We start from the raw sequence: 21,680 nt of genomic DNA, 5'->3' as shown, positions 1-21,680 counted from the left end.
GCCATTGTCATTTTGTGACACTTGAGCTAATAGTGCTAGAAAATTTCACATGGTTCATTCTCAGAAAAGGTTCCTTTATTTTTTTCATCACTGGCTACTAGGCTGGCAGGGACTATCAGAACTGTGTATGGTTTTGACCCTGTCTGCCTAACACTATCTTAAGGCAGAGGGAGAAAAAAAAAAGAAGATGGAGGATCTAATGATTTCCGGGAAAGCAGTCTACATTAAAAGAACTGTGTTTAATCAAAATACATCCAAAAACATCTTCATAGATCTTAAAATTAGTGGTTTTACATGTAATTCGCCTGCCCTTTTCTGATTTGAAATTTTAAAAATTATATTTCTTTCTGTTTTCTTCCCTCATATTTTTAGGGACTGTGATGAAGGAACGTGCAAAGACAAATCTAATATTTTGTATGCTTGGGCAAGAAATGCTCCACCCACCAGGCTACCCAAAGGTACTGTGCCTTTAATGTGAAGTTCTTGTGTACAGGGGCAAGGGAGAGAAGAGGTTGTGGAATTAAGCACCTGGCATATCTAGGAACCTCCTATAACATTTTTATTATGTCTAGTTGATAGAAACTGTATAAACGTCAACCTCATAAACTATGACTACATTATCCTAGCTATTATACTTGGGTCTTTTTGTCACCCTGTTTACTGTAACATTATGGCTTTCAGTAGGGGCAAAAAAGGCTGAGGGAGAGATAATGGTCATAATATAATGCTTTATTTTTATATAGCATTAATCTTGCATTTCCTACTATATGTTATTGGAAGGGTACTATTTATATATCTTTCAGTAGCACACAAACTGCATTAAAATATTTTTGTGTTTGGGAAAGCACAAACAAGTTCAATCTAAACATTGAATTTTTTCTGGTCTTAAGTATACTTGACAAATCTATGTGCTTTTCATTTCTTGATGCTTTGATGCGGTTGAGCAACATGTTTACATACCCATTTTTTTGTATGATAGATGACTTTTTAAGCTACTTGAAGTGTTACATCTGGAAGACGGGGAGAAGTCGTTCTTTCTAATAACAACTAAGGGTCCTAGAAATACCTACCACCTATATAGCCTCAGTCTGAACATACCTTGAATTCTAAAAATTTTTTTCTTTTATCTTTTATTGCCTCTTTTCATAACCAGGAGCAGTGCACAGTATCATGAAGAGGTTTATTTTTAATAATCCGTTTACACACTTATCAGCATGAATATTACTTGATGTGGTTATCAGAATGTCAAGTTTAAAAAAATGTTGCCTGGAGGATTCTATGGAAGCCTGCTATTTGCTTTGCTGTTAAACCCCAGCTAGTAATAATTTTCTTGTCTCTAAGCTGTCCCTAAATACAAGGTTTCGGGGCGGGTCATAATGATACTACATTTGTGCAGAGAGGCTGCAGGCCCATTTATAAGTAGGCTTTGCTGTGGTCAGTGTTTAATCTAGTGGGATTCACTGGCCGAATAGGAAGAAATTGCTTTCTCTGCTTCTTTTGAAGAGTGTTCATTGTAGAATTGGTTTAAAGAAATCCCTTTTGGTAACTGTGATATTTTGCAATTTCATGATTTCAAATTCCTCCATTTTCTTCTGTGCCTGTGCTTACTTCTGTCAATAAATAACATAGCTTCATAATTTTCACAAGATTTTTTCTGCATACAATATTAATTTACATCTCAAAATATTTTACTGCAGATCTTTTTATCTTTTCATTTTCAGTGACTTCTTAGTAAGTCAGTGTTAATCAGTTTGTATCATTCACAGGTTGTATGAGAAATGAAAGTTATACCAAATCCTACAAGGATGGCAAAATGTGATTTGTTTTTTTTTTAATATAGTTGTATATATATATCAAATCTGTATTTATATTCTTGGCTTGAGCGAATTCTCTGCCTAAGTTCATGAATAATTAAGTTATGGTCCTAGCTTCTTAGTCTGTTTGGGAACGTGTTGTGACGGTGGTTTTCCCAGTTTTCAGGACAATGTTTTCTTCACCAGTGTCTCAGTGAAATTTTCTACCCTTTCACTCTAAGCCATTACAGTGATTTGGGTTTTTAGATATGGTCAGCAGTGATGAACCGTCTTACATTTGTTGTTTCTGAAACCAATCTGTTTTCCTTCTCTTAGGTGTTGGATTCAGAGTTGGGGGAGAAACAGGTGGCAGATTTTTTGTGCTCCAGGTACACTATGGGGATATTAGTGCATTTAGAGGTATGTATTTTGGAAATTTGTTCTGTAAATTGTATCAGTTACAGCATGAAAAATATTTACATTACTATATTACATCTGGTCCATCTCCCCCCACTCAAGCAGGGCCACCTACAGCTGGTTGCCCAGGACCATGTCCGGATGGCTTTTGGTTATTTCCAAGGATGGAGACTCCACAACCTCTCTGGGCAACCTGTGCCAGTGCTCAGTCACGGTCACAGTGAAAAGTGTTTCCTGATGTTCAGTCTCAGTTTGTGTCCGTTGCCTCTGGCCCTGTCACTGGGCACCACTGAAAAGAGCCTGGCTCCGTCCTCTTTGCACCCTCCCTTCAGGTATTTTTGTACATGGATAAGATCCCTTCATCATCTTTGTGGTCTTTTCCTTGGACTCTTTCCAGTACGTCTATGTCTCTCTTGTACTGGGAAGCCCAGAGCTGGACACAGTACTCCAGGTGTGGCCTCACCAGTGCTGTGTAGAGGGGAAGGATCACCTCCCCTGACCTGCTGGCAATGCTTTGGCTAATGCAGCCGGGGATACCATTAACCTTCTTTGCAGCAAGGGCACATTGCTGGCTCGTGTTCAATTTGGTGTCCATGAGGACCCGCAGGGCCTTTTCTGCCAAGCTGCTTTCCAGCTGGGTGGCCCTCAGCACGTACCCATGGCTGTGGTAGTTCCTCCCCAGGTGCAGGACTTCGCACTTCCTTCCCCTTGTTGAACTTCATGAGGTTGCTGTCAGCCCATTTCTCCAGCTTGTCCAGGTCCCTCTGGATGGCAGCATAACCTTCTGACGTATCAGCCACTCCTCCCAGTTTGGTGTCATCAGCAAACTTGCTGAGGATGCACTCTGCCCTATCATCTAGCTCATTAATGAATGATTAATTCATTATGAATGAATGAAGATGTTGAACAGGACTGGACCCAGTATTGACCCCTGGGGTACACCGCTAGCTACTGTCCTCCAACTAGACTTTGCACCACTGATCACCACTCTCTGTGCCCAACCATTCAGCCAGTTTTCAGTCCACCTCACTGTCTGCTCATCCAGCCCAAATGAAATTTGGATTTCATTAATGCACATTGAGATACTGGTGATCTAAGATTTTTTGGGACAAGATTAATTACATTTTTTAAAAATTTATATTTCATGTTGTACTTTGTTCTTTAAACCTAAAATGCCTTGTTCTGACACCTTTGAGATGCATGAATTCTTACTTTTACTCTGTGAATCACATGCTGTGTGGAGTTTTTGGATTAGGGCCTCTCTGGCCTTCAGGAACAATAAACCTGTGGGTTGTCATTCTCTTGGAACTCAGCTGCTATACATTACTGATTAGGATTTAAACAAGAATGTGAAGATCCTTATGGGCTAAGTGATAATCAAAATGTTGGACTTGAAAGAAGAAAGAGGAAGTAAGCTAAATAATAGCAAAAAATTAAGGGAGGAATATGCATTACACAAATAGTTTGAGCTATGTCCATGGCCTCTGAATCCTTCTATGGTACCATGGTAAATGATCCACAAATTGTACTTGGTTTTGAACAGAGGAGTTACCCTGTAGTTGGCAGCTTCCCAGTGCCATGCAGCCTGTCTTCTGTAAATCTCTGGCAAGATTTCGGCAATATACATCTAGCTTTTTCAGCAGCACTGTCTGAAGTTGAAGGTATGGCTTCTACCATGACATGAAGAATTATGTCCATATTATGTAGCATAATGGCAATAATGCTAACTGAGGAGGAGGAGGAAGGAATAAACCAAGTGTGCCAGCACTCTTTAAATGGAGCACATATGCAAATATGCACAACTGAAGTTGAAAGAATTGATTTTCATGAGACAGTTCAGATGGACCCGTACTGCCCATGAGATTCTTTGCCTGCTAAAATCATGAATAATTAAAGTTACAAACCTCTAAAGAGAGCATGTTAGTTGAGAGCCTGCTCTTCATTATTGCTTGGGGACAGTAAGAGTTCTCACTGCTCATGTTCACTCTTAGGTGTAATTTATGTGTATGCAGTTATTAAAAAAAAAAAGAAACAAATGAGATCAGTAACCTCCATTGCACATTAGTTGAGGATGTGTTTGGAAATTTTTATTAGTAAATTAACTTGGTAGTCAAAGCTTCTACTCAAAAAATCCCCTTGCCCACTTAGAGAAACTAGAGTGAAATAAGTTAGCACCTGAAATTAAAACTTAATTTTACACTAGCACCGCCCCTGCAGCAGACTTCTGTATTTTTTGTGTAGAATATCTGTGCAGGACTTAGAATAATCAATGTCATAGATACAAGCCTGCAAAATTATGAAAGTTTAAGAAGTGTGAACTGATAGAACTATAATTTAGGAGATGATACTAGTGTCATGTACTGTTTCAACAGTTAAAGAGTATGACAGAATGTCTTGTTTTATTTCAGTGCCTTTTACTTGGTAGTCTGATACCTTATTTTTAAAGTGAAAAATAATCTACCTTTTCTGTCATTTTAGGGAGAAAAAAATGTTTTTAATGTAGTCTGCCTGTGAAAATTCAAGTAGAGAAAAATATAATTTAAATCTAGTAATTTAGATGTCCTAAACCTTGGTGGTGGTGTTCAAGGATATTCAATGCATAACTTTTGAGTAGTTTTACAGGTACTTTTAAACTTCAGGAATGACCTAAAGGGAGCTTTTTTGTATGAATGAGATGTCATTTAATAACTGTGGCTTGTCAAAGCGTAAGAATGTAGTCTTTACAGTTTGTATGTAAGTGCATGCAGTTGTTGGAACTCAGAATAGAGGACAAATGATGAAATATACTCAGTTAACCTGTTATGCTTTCAGTAGCACATCAAAGATTCAGAAGCACTGTTCAGAGTTTAATTTTCTGACTTAGAAGTCATTGCAAATATTTGGCTTGAGGTAGTAATTATTTATGTATTAGCACCCAATTCTACTTTCTATCAATTTTTGGGGAAAAAATGTCATCGTTAAAATTTATCAACACTCATTTTCAATTATTTGCAAAAAGGATATTTCTTCATTCCATTAACCAGTCATTAAACAAATTATGCTTTCCCTCCCTCCTTAGCTATAATCCAGAGCTAAGTATTCATATTTAGATATGCACTTTATGCTCAGATATCAAAATAAAGCTTATTGTATCTTGTCTAAAATACACATAATTAAAAAATAATCTGGAAAACCAAAAGCAAATTCTCCAAAAAAAATGGGGGGAATGTGCAAAAAGCCATCTTAGAAAAACAGTAATTGCTCTATTAGACTTTCCTCACTTTTTATATTGCAAAAGCAAAAATTATTATGGTTTGGAGTTATGGTTGATAGTAGATACAGTAATGTAACAAGTAAAATGTTGTCAGAAATTGGTCTGCCTTTTTTATATATTTGTAAGTGTTTAGGGTTCAGATTCAAATAAAAGTAAATCTAGCCATCTTTAGATCTATAAAGGCACCCAGTCAACTTTCAGTTTGGGCTGTAGGGATATGCAATGCAGTTGTCACACTGTTCTTGATTTATTCTTCCATAAAAGTGCCTTCAGACCTGATTTTAAAAAATGTGGGGTTTTTTCCAATCCCTAGAATTTGTTTTTTCCTGCCCTCCCTATAACAAAGACTGATGTTTCTAACCCACCATACTGTTATCTTAGACCTTTCCAGCACATGTGAGAATATAGACCTTATCCCCGAGAATCAAAGTAATTAAAAGTTATCAATAATCTGTTTTAACTTGTTCTATATGAAAGGTAATCACATTCTATCATTTTCTATTTGTGTAACTGTTGCATTTTTTGAAGCAATTAATAATTTTTGTTAGTATGCTTGGAGCAAACTTTTGGGGAATTCTTTAATTTTTGTTCAACTTTGGCTCCTTTCTTACTCCCTTTCTTGTTCCCTCTCTTGTCTTGCATAAGGCACACGTATTTGCATCCTCAGCTCCTTCTCCTAACCCCCACTTCTTCACTGAGAATAGATTTATTCCTTCCTGCTATCATTCCCTACAAGAATTATGTTACCCAGATTACATATAACAACACAGACATACCTGCTTTTGTGAGGGGGGGTGGGTTTCTTAGTGTTGGGTTTTGGTTTGGTGGGGGTTTTTTTTGGTTGGGGAGAGTAATTAATTTTTGCCACTAAGCTGGTAGATGTCCTAAAAATAACTGTTTTCTTCATAAACATGTGAATTGTAAGCTGTCATTTGAGTTCTAGTCTTACTTGAACACTGGATTCAGTGTGCTTCTCTCTGATAACCAGAAGGCTTAATGTTGGTGTCTTGAATAAAATTAATTTTGCATATTCCCAGATATTCATGTCTATGATATATTATGATATCCTTTCAGCAAATTAGTCATCTGTGACCTTTACAAGGTATTTATTTTTTAAAAAATTTATATCGGACCAGGATCAACAATTGTTTGTCTCTTTTCTATTTGGAAAGTAAGTTGTGAAAATGGCACTGGAGAGTCTGTATTTGAATTCTACATGTTACTAGATTTTTAAAAAGAATTTTGCTGAATTGATTTTGGTTGAGTGAACAGATCAGTAAGAGCAAGCACCTTGACTCTCATGAAAAAGACAAATTCAGCTAGTATTCTTTTACGTATCAAATATTAGGTGTCAATATTGAATGCAACATATTGAATTTGTCTCTTTTTTCATTTTTGTGCTGCATGTCTTTGACTTTTTGAATATAACTTGTATAAAGTTACTTCCCAGTGGGCATTAGCTTTGGAATTGCCTTGCTTAGAGGTTGTGCTCCAGCTTTGAGGCTACTTCTTATCTTTAATGAGGCAATGCCAATTCTGATATGTGGAGATTCTGCTACAAATCAAAGGGCTGAGTTTGAAATGACAAGGGCTTTGGAGCTTCATAAAAAGCACCACTCTATTACAGTGAAAGCTTTTAAGTATTCTAGTAGCCATGTATGAGTGCTATACTGTTCCTATTAAATATTAGAAATAGAGCAATGAAGAAACTGAATAAATAGTTTGAACAGTCTGCTCTATAATTTAAAATCCATGTACCCACAGTGCAAAGAAAATAGGTTTTGAAGAGTGTTTATTTTTCTAATTCTGAGTAAAAAACCACAGAATTTTAAGTATCTAGGAAGCCCTAGAAGTCTCAACTTCTCTGGCAGTTTATCATACATGTAACTAAAGAGTTCAGGATTGTAGATCTGGATAGACAGACTGGCAGGAGGCCTGTCAGACTTGCATTGGAAGTTTTACCACAATCAGCCTACAGAAAGAGAGTGTTTCTGTTTAGGATAATTTGACTTCTCAGCTATGAGTGTTTCATTTGACAAACTGTATTTCTAGTATTTGAGATATTTCTCCTAGAAAACATGATTAACAGGAGTAGCATAGGTGATTCATTTTAACTAATTTAAGTGTTTATTTGCAGTTAGAATTATCATTACAAAGTTGTCATGTACAATTTTTAAAACAAATGATGTATTTAAATTCTGAAGCCAGTGTTAGGGTTTAACATGCACCATTGATTTTGTTTGACATAGGTAAATAAAAGCAGGGAATATTTAATGATTGTGTTGTATTTGCACACCACACAAAAGGCAGTCATAAGCACAGCTTCTAGTTTCATTTGAGTTGGAAACTGTGTATGGAAAATTAGCTTTGATTTGAACCTGTTTCTGAGGTACATAAAAATGCATTTCCAGTCTTTGCCACACAGCAAATAGTAACTACTTTGTCCCAGAGCAGTGCACATTTGCTGAATAGCAGAAACAAAGAAATCAAAGTAGTTAAGTAAGCTGGGCTGACAGGCTGGAAAGGAGGCTTTAAGATTTTGTTTGGTTTGTGCATTGTTTAAGGATATTTTTGCTTAGGTCACACAGCGAAGCTTGAAGAGAGTTTGCACCAGGAACCGGCTTGGCCTCACTGCAGTCAGCGTTCTTGGGGGGAGGGTCCAGCAGCTGTGAGTGTTTCAAGGAGGTGGGCTGTAGGGAAGGAGAAGCAAGGAAACAGTGTTTTCAGCATACCTCTGTAGTTGTTAAAAAAATGTTTAGCTCAGTCACGGCTAATATAACCACAGACAAAATTATAATGCACTGTAGGAATTTCTCAAAAGTCTAGATCAGTGTATCCATCCGTTATTTTACTCTTGACACACCAGTGCAGATCAGATTCTTGTGCCAGAAATTGATTTATGTTTCTCCCGATACTGATTAATATGATTGCTTTGTATAGTAGTAATAATAACTTTCCCACTGTCTTCAGTTCATTTTGAAATTGCTCAATTTAGATGAAAATATTGAATGAAAATTTTTTCAATACTCTGCAAATGTAAATAGTGTGAAAACTTCAATATTGGCAAACTGAAATATATTGGAGTCGTTTCCCTCTCCCAACACGCTATTTTTAAAAGAGACACTATGACATAGTAAGGGTTAGATTTTCCAAACTTGACTCATGTTTGGCATATGAAAGGTTTGGTTTTATTATTTTGGGATAGTTTTTCAGTAGTGTTTAAAAGACAAGATGGTGATGTTTTCAACTGCAAATTGCAAACCTGACAGACATAAAACTACTGATTGCATTTTAAATTTTTAAATTTTAAATTTTATTACTTTAATAAAGTAAAATGTTCTGAGAGGAAGCAAGTATTTCCCAACTTCCATTAAAATTTATGTAGTGCAAACTTCCTAACAATGTTAAACTTATTAAAGCTGAGTTCTGCAGCATCACCTGAATAGCCAAAAATGTAGAAAAAAAAAAAATTAATTTGAAACAAGGAAGGTGGGGCAAAAGAGATTTCATGAAGACCTTTATAGCAAATATAGAGGTATTGAGATTGTAAGTGAAGCTTCCTACAGTGAAGAGTGGAGGAGGATGAACAGTATATACATATCTTGAACTTTTTCTAAAACCATGGACAAAGAATTTAATTTCTCTTTCTCTTGAATGTTTTCCTACCATTCCCCTACTTTTGTCCTAATAGCTTAGTCTTTCTGGTGCGTTTGGATTCATGACTTGACCATTTGAAAGCAACATTTGTTCTCTGTGATTGAAAACTAGTGCTTATTCTGGCATGGCATAACTTCAGTTTTTCTTTCCATCTTCAGGCAGTGCTGTCCATATCTTGACTTCATTTTTTCTCTTATCTACTCTTAGTCTTTTATTTGGTCCTGTCCCTTCTCTCTCCTTCAACCTTTTCTCCTCTCTTTCTTCACCTCTCTCTCTGCTACCCCCTGCAAATGACTTGCCATGTGGTGAATGTATTTATGGAAAGATTTTTTTTATTTATTTATTTTTGAGAAGTAAATTTAAAAAATTGAAGACTATATTTTAAATGTGATTTAAAGACTGTACTTTAAATTGGAGAATTTTTATCTTAAAGTTTAGATTAATTTTTCAGTGTCTACTATTTTTCTGTACAAATACGCATGCTTGCATAAAAATGATATATAAGAATGTATGTTATTAGACTGAAAATATCTATTTTCTACAATATATTGTTTATTTGGGTGTTTTGTAGAACAGAGAAAATGTGGGTGATACAGTGGCAGTAACTGGCTGACTAGCTTTGCGTTTTGTGTGTGCATGTGCGTAGTCTTGAAGTACTTCTACTGTAATTGCAAGTGAACTTTGTCAGTACTCTGCCAAACCCATACTCAATCCTTTATACAGAATATAGGTACTGAACTCTCTGTGTTTGAGGCAATATTACATGTAGCTTAACATAGACAGTCAGAAATTCCATCTGCATTCAGTGGGTATGCTTTTGTTTCTGCATTACCAATTGAATTTTCAGCTGCTTTCCTTCTGATTCATCACACTTCGTTTCAAAAATTCTCATGAGACATGCTTTCCAAACACTCAATGCAACTACAGTAGTGGGTAGTCTTGATGAAAGACCTGCTGTTCTATTTTTTCTTTTGCGTATACAGTGAAGACTTTCCTTTTTTGTTGTTGTTTGTAAAGGTACAACTGTGGTTTACTGATTCAGATTTTTAAATACAGAAGTGTTTGTTGGGACACGCAGAGCTGGAGAAACTAAGTATTCTCATACGCCATGATGATGAGCATTATGAGAACCTAGTGAAATTGGGTTAGCAACTTTTTCACTTGTGTAACATATGTACTAATTTATACATTCTATAAAAATAGTGACTGTCTACTTTGTGAATGTATTGAAAGTAAGTTCTAGTATCAATGGTGGTAAAAAATAAACTGAATATTATCCCTTGATAATGAAATGTGGTGTGACTAAAGCAGCTAATGTTTGAAAAACTGAACTGATACTTTTTAATTTGTAAAGTCTCCCTGTTTTGTCCTGCTCTAGTCATTATCCTTTCTTCTGTTCAAATGCACTGCTTTTTTCAGTTCGGAATCTAGCTACTGATGGGAGGAAAACCTCTCCCAAGTTACACTTGTCAGCAGATCCTTAGCTACTCTGTTCTCTTTCTTACCTGAAGCATATACTGTTAGAGGGTATTTTTTCAGCATTTTCTGTTTACTTGCTTTGGAGTTATATCCGTCTTCTAACTACAGCTATTTTTGGTATAAACATAAAAAAAGGAAACTTTCTTGAAAAAGAACAAAGATTGAACTCTTAGATCACCAACTCAAATTGAGCAACTATATCAAGACAATAGTATCTTTAAATTAAAATGTCAAACATATTAGATAATGCTGATACAGTACATTAACAAATGAATTAACTATTTTTACTGTCCTTCTAGGATATCCAATGTTAAACAGAACTACTGTCTGTATTAGTATGGCTAAAATCATTACTTTTCCACAAATCTTTCATTATTCTAACATTTGTCAAAATACAAATTTGTTTGAAGCAAACCAACTTTTCCTGCTATTGCAAAAATGACACTGTTTCATCTCCCAGATGCTAGTTCATAAAGATCTGCAATTTCTAGTACCAAAAAAAGCAGTTAGTTTTTCATCCACTGGAGTTTTGCTCTGCATTAGGATTTTGCCACGAATGCAGCACTGTGATGTTCAGGTTTGTGCAAATTTGAGTAATGTTTCCATGGTATGAAAGTTTTACTGCAGACAGTAAGATTAAAACTTATTTTGTCTTCTGGTATTTTTTACACAGCAGAAGAATGTTATTAACGTGGAATTTCACATGGGTTCAGTTGCTAATGATTAAACTGTTTTGTGATTTGTGCAGATAAACACAAGGACTGCTCTGGTGTAACTTTACATCTGACACATCAGAAGTAAGTATCTTTAAAAATACTTACCTATTAAGATTTTTTTCATCAGAACAGAAGGCATGGAAACCTCTCCTTTAGATTCCTTTGAAAACATGTGAAATAAAAATAATACATACTTCACAACGTTAGGAATTTTGAAGCTGTGTGTCATCTGTTGGCAAAAATTTTTGTTTCTGCTAAGAAACTTGGTGAAATGGTGCTACCAGTACTGAGTTAATCCAGCTTAAGAGCTTCATATTTAGAAATCTGAGACAAGGATGGCAATTATGTAGATGACTGTTTCGTCCTATTTCACATACTTTGTAGAAGATGCTTTAAAAATTGTAGCTCAGTATGAAAAAAAGGAGGGAAAGGGAAGTGCTGTGTAACAGCTTCTTTCTCAGTAGACCAGTTTCAGACATAATCCAACATTTAGAAATGAATGATGTTAAATGGTATTGCATATCATGTCACTTGCAGTTAGGTTTTACAAAGGACTTGTTTAGCAGAGCTTGGGTTTTGAATTGCAGGCAGCCTTTGATTGCTGGAATGTATCTTATGATGTCTGTGAACACTGTAATACCACCAGGCGAGAAAGGTGAGTCATAATTCTACAAAGTGATTATATAATTTCAGCATCTGATTTATTTTCACTGCTCATTGTGGAAGAAAATTTAGCAGAGGCTTGCTGAATTGTAGATGGACAAATTAATTGCTTAATTAAACAAATGATGAAAAAAACAGTTACAATTTTAAAATTGTATCATATTTCCCAATGACTATATCTGCAAAGGCAATCAATGTCGTAGAAAAAAATGTTGTACAAAACAATAATGATCTGTGCAATACTGAAGTTTCTAGGATTCTCAAGAGTATTTCTTCGATTTATTTTTGTCTTAATATTTTACCAAAAAAGTCCTACCTGTTTTCTTATTTCCACCCTCCCCCCAAAAAAAACATAAAATTTTTTTGACTCTTCTTCATCTGCATTTGTCATTCATGCTATTTGTGATTTACTAAGAGTTTAGTTTTAATAAATGAATTTCTACCAGTAAGGAGCTGCTCTTTAAAAATTTTATTTCTGTGTTCCTAGTTGGTTAAAAGGTCAAAATGCTGAAAAAACATTGTAAAAGAAAGTTTCCAAACAGTTTCTATTCAGAATCCTACTCAGTGGATTTTATCTGAAACTCAGCTTGGATAGTCCCGATATCATTTCTTCAAGCTAACATGGAATATTCTGTTTTATAGAAGTTGAACACTGACCTTACATTTTCCTATGCTATACCGGAATTTTAAATTAGATATCCAAGAACACCATTTGTCCCATTTACAGTTAGCTGCCTAAATATGATGAGGTGGTCATGCTCAACTGACTCCCAAGTGTTCGGTGAATTCAGCAGCTTGAAATCTTTTTAATTTGAATTGAAACTTAACATATTTTGCTCTTCAATATGAAAACATATCAAACTGATTCCCCCCCTGCCCCGAAATATTTGACCAACGCAGAAATTTACTTTTTCAGCTGGAGGGGTGAGGGAAAGGGGAATAAAAACAGTTCTGCGCCTGTTGATAACTGCCTTCTCGTGCTCAGTCAAATTTGCAGTTCTTAAGTAAAGCATGAAGGAAGAATGCAGCCAGTCCCGAGATGCCTCTCAGAGAGGCATCGGCAGAGGAATTTCTCTGTGGGCTCTTCCTTAGCTACTGTTACTGCACCTAACACAAGTACTAGCCTGCAGACATTGTCTGTGCAGCACTTCTCTGCCAAAGCCTGCATCTAACCCTAAATTTTTAAGACTAGGCCTAGAACTATAAGATCTTAAAATCAAGCCTTCATTATAAATTGTATCAGTTTAGAATTACATCGGTTTATTTTAATTTTCTCCTGAGTAGACTATTTGCCATAGCTATGTTTATTTTAAGTGTCCCTCAACATAGTCTGTAAGCAAATGTGTTACTTTACTTCTTTAACTAGCAGTAGTGTACGCTGGAAAAAACGCTACTGAGTTTCAGCCCCATTTTGTATGTACACCATCACAGAAACTAATTTTCAAGTGACTTGTGCTATATTTTATTAGTTTTTCTTTACAGATGTCTTGAGATAGACACTGCAGAAATATGATACTATCCAGTATCTTTTGAAATTGTCTGTTGTCCTGTGTAGGTATATCTTTTGTAAACTGCTTTCACACTGAATGAAGTACAGTAGTATAACTTTTCTCTGATAAATGATGTGTTTTTCTTCATTTATTGCCATCATATCTTAACAGTGGTTGATGCAGACATTGCCTGCCATTACAAAAGGTTTCCAATGCACCTTTTTGCCTACAGAGTTCATACACACAGACTAGGTAAGAGTTTTATTGCAACACAGGAATATCAAATATTTAACAGAAAAATGCTGACACTACAACATATTTTTTTAGAAGTATATCTCACGTTCATATACATATTGGTATCTTATAGGTAAAGTAGTGAGTGGATACAGAGTGAGAAATGGTCAATGGACATTGATTGGTAGACAGAGTCCACAACTACCACAGGTTGGTTGTTTTTTTAATTCTAATTGTAAATTTTAATTATCTTTATTAAAAACTGAGAAGCTGAATTGGCAGTCATGTACCCATGGATTTGCGTCATGGTGTTTCCACTGGTACATGTTATTGTGCCACTGGAAGTGAATACTGCCAAGTATTATCATGATTACATTGTGATGCAAAAACTATTCTGGAATTACTTTTCAGATGTGTAGCACTGTCATTCTCGTGAGTGTGTATATTGACGTAAATAATACGAGATGCTTTCACTAATTATGGTGAATCATCCTCTCTTTCAGGCATTCTATCCAGTAGAACGTCCTGTAGATGTTAGCTATGATGATATCCTAGCAGCTAGATGTGTGTTCAGTGGTGAAGGCAGAACTACAGAGACACATATAGGGTAAATTTTCTCTATTTGCTCCATTTCCTAACTGTTTTTTCCCAAGGTATTGGTTATGTGTAGAAATGTATTTGTTTCATGTCTTCTTCCAAGATAATTCTAACAAACTGTTAAATTCTGCCAGAATGGCCTGTTTTGCTGTCTAGTCTGCTAAAGATTTAACTCTACACAATGTTCATTGCCTTTACTTAGGTGAATAATCACTGTTCTGAAGTGTTTGGAACATTTCTCAGGTGAAGCTATGCTGCCAAACACCTTACTCAGATGTTGGGCTGTTCTGCACTTAGAGAAGGATTTAGAATATCAATTCTAAGAGATGTATTTTTTAATACGTTGACGTTATTGACTGTCTAAAACCAAATATTAAGGCTTCACAATTTCTTATTATTTCAGAAAGAAAATTTATGGAAACTTATAAAATTCTGATAGATTTTGACCCATCATAAAATCTAACCTTAAAAATTTGGAATAATGTACCAGTTACTAAAATGCATAAGCATTTTAAGCTGGGTATATGGAAAGATAAACAGCCAAAATAAATTAAAGGAAAGTTGTTTAAATCTTGAAAAATATTGCCCATCAGGGCAGTTGTCTTGCTCCCATTCAGAATGACTGGTCGGTCCAAAAGAAATATTAAAAGAACCTTTGAGTTCCAAATATAAACACTGAAAAAATGGGAAATGCAAACATGAAAGGAAAGCTGTGAAGTAATACATACCTGAAAAGGATCAGATCAGGTCTTCATGTTCACTTTCCCGTCTCTATACTTAATTTTCTGCCTGTGTTTTTGTTTTTTCTTAAACTAGCTGAAAAAAAGATCTTAAATACCTTATGTGATCTATCTTTAATATACATAGAAGGCAGGGCTAAAACAGAGTTCGCTTTGTTCATTCACCTTTCCAAAGCTGATCAGTTAAAGCTTAACCATTCATAATATATGCTAACTGTAGTTAAAGCATGACATATATTGTATGTTACACTTTCTTAACTGTGTAGTAGTTTCTGTGATAGTCAACTAGTCCCTTTCATATGAATGAAGTGTCATTTTTGGCCAAGTCTGTTACTTATTATCTAACTTGGGGAGGGAGGATAGATGTTCTCATTTTCTTTTATCCCTTCCTTACTGTGCTGTTTGTTTCTTTACACATTTGGTCTTGGGTTTTTTTCATGTTTTTCTTTAGTTACACTAACTGCTTTCCATTATCTTACATTATGTCATGAGCCCTATGGTTCCCACTAACCTTTTCCACCCTGCTTCCTCTCCTAGTCTGAGAAATTAAATTAGGTATTGAGGCATGCCTCTTGGATGTATAAAGTTTGGCAAACCAAGGTTCAGAAGTGAAACCTGATTTTGCTTGTGCAGTTGACTACGTACAAGTTCAGGGTAATTACATGAGCACAGACTTAATGTCTCTGGTGTAAAGAGGTGAGGCAGGAGTCATCTTTTCAAAAGTTTCATAAATGGTCCATTTCAATTAGCTGGATTTCTCCTCAAGCTCAAACTTTTGCAAATGAAAGGAGTGAATTATTCTAATTTTTGCTACAGACCAGTAAGTATTCCATGCAAGCAGCCACTGCATTTTTATAACAGATAACTTAATGATGTTTCAGAGTAAACATTACAGTTGATATAGTGTCAAGTAGTATATAACTTACCAGTCTAAGGGATATCAAAGAACCGGAGCCTGTTCAGCGTAAAGATCTTATCTTTGTAAAGGAAAGTGCCATTGGCCACGGTGGCGGCTTGTTTTTCCAGTTGCGATGTCATATGTTGTTTAAAACTCTTAACAGAGAGAAAATAGTGCAACCTGTATCTTTCCCTTTCAAAATATGTTTAACAGGTATTGTACCATTCAAGAGAAGGTTTATGTGCCTGTAGCAAAACGTTCCCATTCAGTATTTAAGATTCTTTAACTGCATTATCTTGCTTTTTGATGCTAAATCCTCTGTTTCATTATGCTTCACTGTGTACTGTTAATATACCAAGATCTGGATACGGTTCTAGGTATCTGTGGCAGTGGTGTGAAGGTGGTTAACAGGAATTTTTTTATTTTATTTCTTTTTAACTTGTGCACCAGCATTTCTACTCATTAAACTCATTCACAAAAACAGGGTTTCTCGGGAGTTCAAATATCTAATGGAAGGATTCTGGGTTTTCTGTGAATTTACTAAAACTGTTGTTGACAGAGTATTTTGTGGGGTTTTTAAAACTGTAAATATTTAAAATTATCAACTTTGAAATGTTTATACAGAGTAACATGTGTCTGGTGAACCAAACTTCATGTGGGTTCCACACCCCCTTTTCTACTGGAGTTTAAAAGAGGAGGCAATTACAGTGACAGATATTGGGAGTCCAACAGTGAAGTTAATGCTTTCTAAAAGCTTAAGCAGAGCTTGCCAAGTCAGATTCTGATTTTTGTGGTCTCCAAGGGATGCTAAATTTTCAATGCATGGAAAAATACCAATTCCCCTTTTGAAACAGTCTCTTCTCCCATCTTCCCCATGTCTCCCCTCCGGCTGGTGTCATTATTGTTGCTATGGTGAATAAATGAATGCTGCAGGATGCTGCTGGAAAAGTCAACGCTGACGTCTTTTGCAAACAGCTAATAGGCCACCCCCGCATCTTTTTATGAGTGTGGGCTCACTGGTTAATTGTGAAAGCTAATTAAAAAATCTTAATGTAAAATCCTTTATTTTGTGAACCTTTCGTTGTAAGTCCTAGCTTATTCCATTGTCAGGATTGTAGCTATAAATAAAAGATAACCAACCTATGTGGCAGAAGGAAAAAAACAGAAACAGATCACAGTTACAAAGAGGCCCTGTATTGTCTGCTTCACAAAGTAATATTTTTCAGAAAAAAATATTTCTTGTACCAGCTGTTTTTTCTATTGAAGGCAGGATTATGTAGCAGTACAGAAGAGCCTCTTCTGTTTCAAGTACATGCACAACATTTGCAAAGAACTGAATTCTGCTAGTGTTTAATCATTCCTCTTGCATTCATGTTTTCCTTACAGAAGCTTGTGATCAAGTTATTCTCGAGATGGTACTGCTATCTTCTCTTTAAGAGATATTTATGGTGTCTTAATATGTAATGAAATTACATTTTGCTGCATTAGCACCAGTGTGATTGGCCAATAAATGGATGCACTTGAACATAGGGTGGAAAAAACTGTCATAAAAGATAGCTGCTGAAATGAAACATAGGCGTTATTTGCAATGATTTTAAATTAGATTTGCCCCAGGTTGACAGAGGTGTATATAAATGGTGATGTAATGAATGATACAGTTCTGTCTTATTTCATCAGAACATGTGCATAGTTGATGACACACTGGGGACTATAAGGAATATACCAGGGAAATGAGAAGGAAGAGCAGTTTAAGTAGTTGATGCATTTTTTTGGAGAATCAAAACGAAATTGTTAGGAATTTCTGAGCTACCTGGGGAGTTTGTACAAACTGGTATTCTTTAGTATTAACTGAAAGAAACTTTTGATATTCACCGCGATGAAGCTATTAAATATTTTAGTGTGGGATTTCTAAGCGTTTCGTTGCATCTTTCTAATATTCTGTTAAACAAGTTAGATGAACTGACTAACAGCTATATTCAGCTCATTTTTTCCTAACTGCTGCATCTTTTCTTTTTTGTGTAGGGGAACAGCTGATGATGAAATGTGTAATTTTTACATTATGTACTATATGGAAGCCAAGCATGCTGTTTCGTATATGACCTGCACACAGAATGCAAACCCTGAGATGTTCAGAAATATACCGCAGGAGGCAAATATTCCTATTCCAGTCAAGTCTGATATGCTAAAGATGACGCATGGACATCATGAAGGTGAAAAAACCTTGTAATCCATTTTATTCAAGTCTTTTTATGCTCGCTGATGTGCTTGTCTGTGGTGCTTTGATATGCTAAATTTTCATAAAAAGGAAATGCAATTCTGAATAAAATTCAAATCGTTAATTATAGACCATCACAGGATTCTGCTCTTGTTTTTCATGGAAATGTCTGCCATAGTCTTTTGTCTGTTTCTTCCTATTGTCGGCTTTCAATTTTCAACGTATTTTTATAGCTACGTGAGCTGTGTACCCAAAAGATTAACCTCTTTTCTGTGCCAAGTATCAATACTTAATATAAACGTTTCTTAATATTTGCTTTATCTTCTATCTATTTCCTACAAAGTTGAATCATAACATTTCCATAGTATTCTGGATCCCACTGCCTTGTTATGGAAGGAATCAAATGTTTATATTGAACACTAGTAGGTGTATAAGTTGCACCAGCAGTATTTTCCAGAAGCAATCTGACTGGTATGTCTGTGTAGCAAAATACAAATCATAATTTTTTTATTCTAGTTGTTTTACTGCTGCACTGTTTGGTACAATTACTGTAGATAGATAAAAATACAAAATGTTCATTTCAGAAGGGCCTTTTTTCCCCAGTAGGAATACACTAAATTCCATTCACAAGCAGAGGTTAACATCATATCCTAAATCCATTTTTCAGAAACCAAGGGTAGTGATAAAAGTTCTTTGCTGCAGCAGGCCAAAAAAGAAGAGGAAGAGATTTTGGATCAGGGTATGTACTTATTTATTTTTGTGTCAATTAAGGGACTCACTAATGTAAAATACTGATAAATTATATCCTGATTGTTAACAAGTTATGAAGTTTTTAATCTGTTTATTTTTAATTGATGCAATTTGCTATGTTCTGTACAGCTAATATGATTGAATGCTATATAAGAAATAATTTTAAAAATTAGTCTACCACTGATCTCTAGCCTTGTGGGTAAAATTTATTAGTGCATTTTAATCTCATCAGATTTTCCTATTCTTGCTTTAATTTGCTGAAGAAGGTTGTAATTTATCTGTAAGTGCAAACCTAAAGAATGGACACAAAGAAATAGTATGTATACTAGTATGTAACTATTCTATATGTAACTATCTGCTATTAGCTCTTTGCCTATTTCTCAGTTTGTATTACTATGTATGTATTAGGGAATAATATGTTCTTATGCTTAAATATTGGTTGTATGTGCAGTGGGTTGAGTGCAGCTAATGTTTAATACTGCAGTATTTTTCATTACATTTGTGTATGTGTGCATATGCACATAACAGCTCATGCAAAAATGTGTGCAGTACTTCTTAAAATAAGACTGTACTTTAAAGTTCTTGTGGATCATATGCTACTATATAAATATTGGTTTAGTATCAAGATTCTTCTTGATACTAAATTTAGTATCAAGATTTTTCTTGATACTAAGGAGAAGACCTTGTCAGCTGCAATTTCCTACTGTTTTCATTAAACAATGTTGAGGTTCAAGGACTAAATAAATTAAAGACGAGTTTCCTTTTGCCATTAATGAGAGCAAAGATTAGGCCAGTGTTTAGAGTTTTTGATAACATCTCCCAAAGGGGTTAGATTTTCTATATACGTTGCCATTTTGCAGAGTTAACTCAAGTGATTAAGTACAGTTACATAAAAACTAGCTTCTAGAGTGTAAGAGCATCTTGACTGAAAGTACCTTAAACTACTAGAGACAATATTTACAATTCCATATCTGAAACTTATCTTAATCAATTCAAGATGGATTTTTTTAGAAAGAAATACAATTCTAATTTTTTTAAGCCTATCCCAGAGCAGAATGAGCTAGCTGCTTAAAAATTAATATCAAGATTTATGCTGACAAGGTGCTTCATCCTTATGTTATTAATAAGCACATTAGCATTTGGTTGAGGATCTTGTTATCTGTGTGTTTTATTGAATTTGTTAATGTTTGAAACAAAATGTTGAAACAAGGTCCTGTTTTTAAAATCTTTTTTATTTGTCTTTGAAATGCATTTCAAAGCCACATTTCTGCAATGCAGTCTCGTTTGCCGAGACCACTATTTAGTATCCATCCTCATCTAACATGTTTCTATGGAAACACACTGTATTGTTTTGTCCATTTGAAATTAGTTGGGTTCATGATGTGAAATATCAAAACACAGTAGTTGCTGTGAGAGAATTTTGTTTCATGTTCTTAATTGTTAGTTTAAGATAAATTCTCCCATCATTTACAGGAGCCTAGCTTCAGTTTTACATTTATACAGCTCTAACTTCAGTGGAATTATGTGTGTGTAAGCAAAAAAAGCAAAAGAAACAATCAAATCAGGTTTGGTTTTATTTTTGTCTCCAAAGAGAGAAAGTTGGGTGGCTGTTTTAGAAAGTGGGTTTTGGTCCTACAAGCACATGAGCATCTGGTAAGATACACTGGGAAAACCAGGAGCTGAACATGGTCTGCTAAAATGTGCCTATAAAAATTACATAAAAATTGGAGTCTGGTTTTGTGGGGCAAAGTGATTTTATGTAATTGCGTTGCCAATTTGTCCATCTCCTCAAGTAACTTTAGTGAGTTAGCCAGTATCAACCAAATTTGAACAAGGTCTTAACAACAGGAAGATTCTACAGTTTGGAGGGAGGGGGCAGTGGACCCCTAAGCTGCACAAAAGCAAATACATACTTTCACTGAGGTACAGGTTGTAATATAAATTTTTCCCTTTATGGTCTGGCATGACATACTCTATATGATAAGCTTATCTACAAAACACAGATCCACCAAAACTCAGGCTTTGATTAGTTCTGCTGCTGCTCAGCTGTTGCTCAGTAAATTCAGCCTTTGATTTGCTCTGAAGATAGTACTTTAACGATTTTTCCATAATTCTGTGTTTTATCTTGCATGTTTCTTTCTCAATGACTCATTATGTTGTAGCGACTTCATTTTACCCTCCTTAGTTTCAGGTAACTGAAGTAAACGCTGTTACTTTACTAAAACTGAAGTAGTTGTTAAATTGTTATATTGCCCTGGAGATACTTACAAATCTGGGGGGTAGAGGCATGGTGAAAGAGACAAATTTTGATGTGACTAATATTAAATCTAAGCATTTGCCTCAAAGGGGGAAAACAAAAAAGCCTGCCATGTGAAAATATCTGCCTGCTAATAATGTATATATCACATAATTGCCTGGGCATAGGTTTAGAAGATGCACTTCCTGCTACACTCAGGTAGTTCATTATATCGGCACCTCCAGGAGTTATCATTGCTTTTACATTAAATTTTCAATTTCATCACCTTCACCCATCAGAAGCACATTAATAAACAATGTAAATATATTGAAATAAGTAGTAACCATCACAAAGTGAATCACCACTCAGCATGAAGACAAAGCTAAATCCCTGTAGTGTTAAAATTAAACTGAACTTACCTTAATGAAACTGACCTCATTATATTTTTTCTGAAACAGCAATGTCGCTGTTCGGTGAAGACAAACTGTTCATAGGAAGTTAATTATTGTAGGAAATGCAATTGATTTAGACATTTGTGCGTA

General features: G+C 35.3%; 1 protein-coding gene across 3 annotated transcripts in view; it reads left to right on the top strand.

The window, feature by feature from the left end:
- The window catches only part of PAM (peptidylglycine alpha-amidating monooxygenase), a 79,365-nt gene that overhangs the window by 23,215 nt on the left and 34,470 nt on the right, over nucleotides 1-21,680 (top strand). For all 3 annotated transcript variants that reach the window (XM_009328719.1, XM_009328718.1, XM_009328720.1), the window contains exons 5-13: nucleotides 373-458; nucleotides 2,130-2,213; nucleotides 11,348-11,396; nucleotides 11,903-11,970; nucleotides 13,640-13,720; nucleotides 13,836-13,912; nucleotides 14,206-14,309; nucleotides 17,960-18,147; nucleotides 18,820-18,891. In XM_009328719.1, coding sequence (XP_009326994.1) covers nucleotides 373-458; nucleotides 2,130-2,213; nucleotides 11,348-11,396; nucleotides 11,903-11,970; nucleotides 13,640-13,720; nucleotides 13,836-13,912; nucleotides 14,206-14,309; nucleotides 17,960-18,147; nucleotides 18,820-18,891 — 809 coding nt within the window. The remainder of the gene's footprint in view (nucleotides 1-372; nucleotides 459-2,129; nucleotides 2,214-11,347; nucleotides 11,397-11,902; nucleotides 11,971-13,639; nucleotides 13,721-13,835; nucleotides 13,913-14,205; nucleotides 14,310-17,959; nucleotides 18,148-18,819; nucleotides 18,892-21,680) is intronic.

The sequence above is a fragment of the Pygoscelis adeliae genome, unplaced genomic scaffold, assembly GCF_000699105.1.
Source record: "Pygoscelis adeliae isolate BGI_AS28 unplaced genomic scaffold, ASM69910v1 Scaffold16, whole genome shotgun sequence".
Taxonomy (NCBI): domain Eukaryota; kingdom Metazoa; phylum Chordata; class Aves; order Sphenisciformes; family Spheniscidae; genus Pygoscelis; species Pygoscelis adeliae.
The sequence above is the reverse complement of the archived record's forward strand: the minus strand, read 5'-3'. Positions and strand labels throughout refer to the sequence as shown.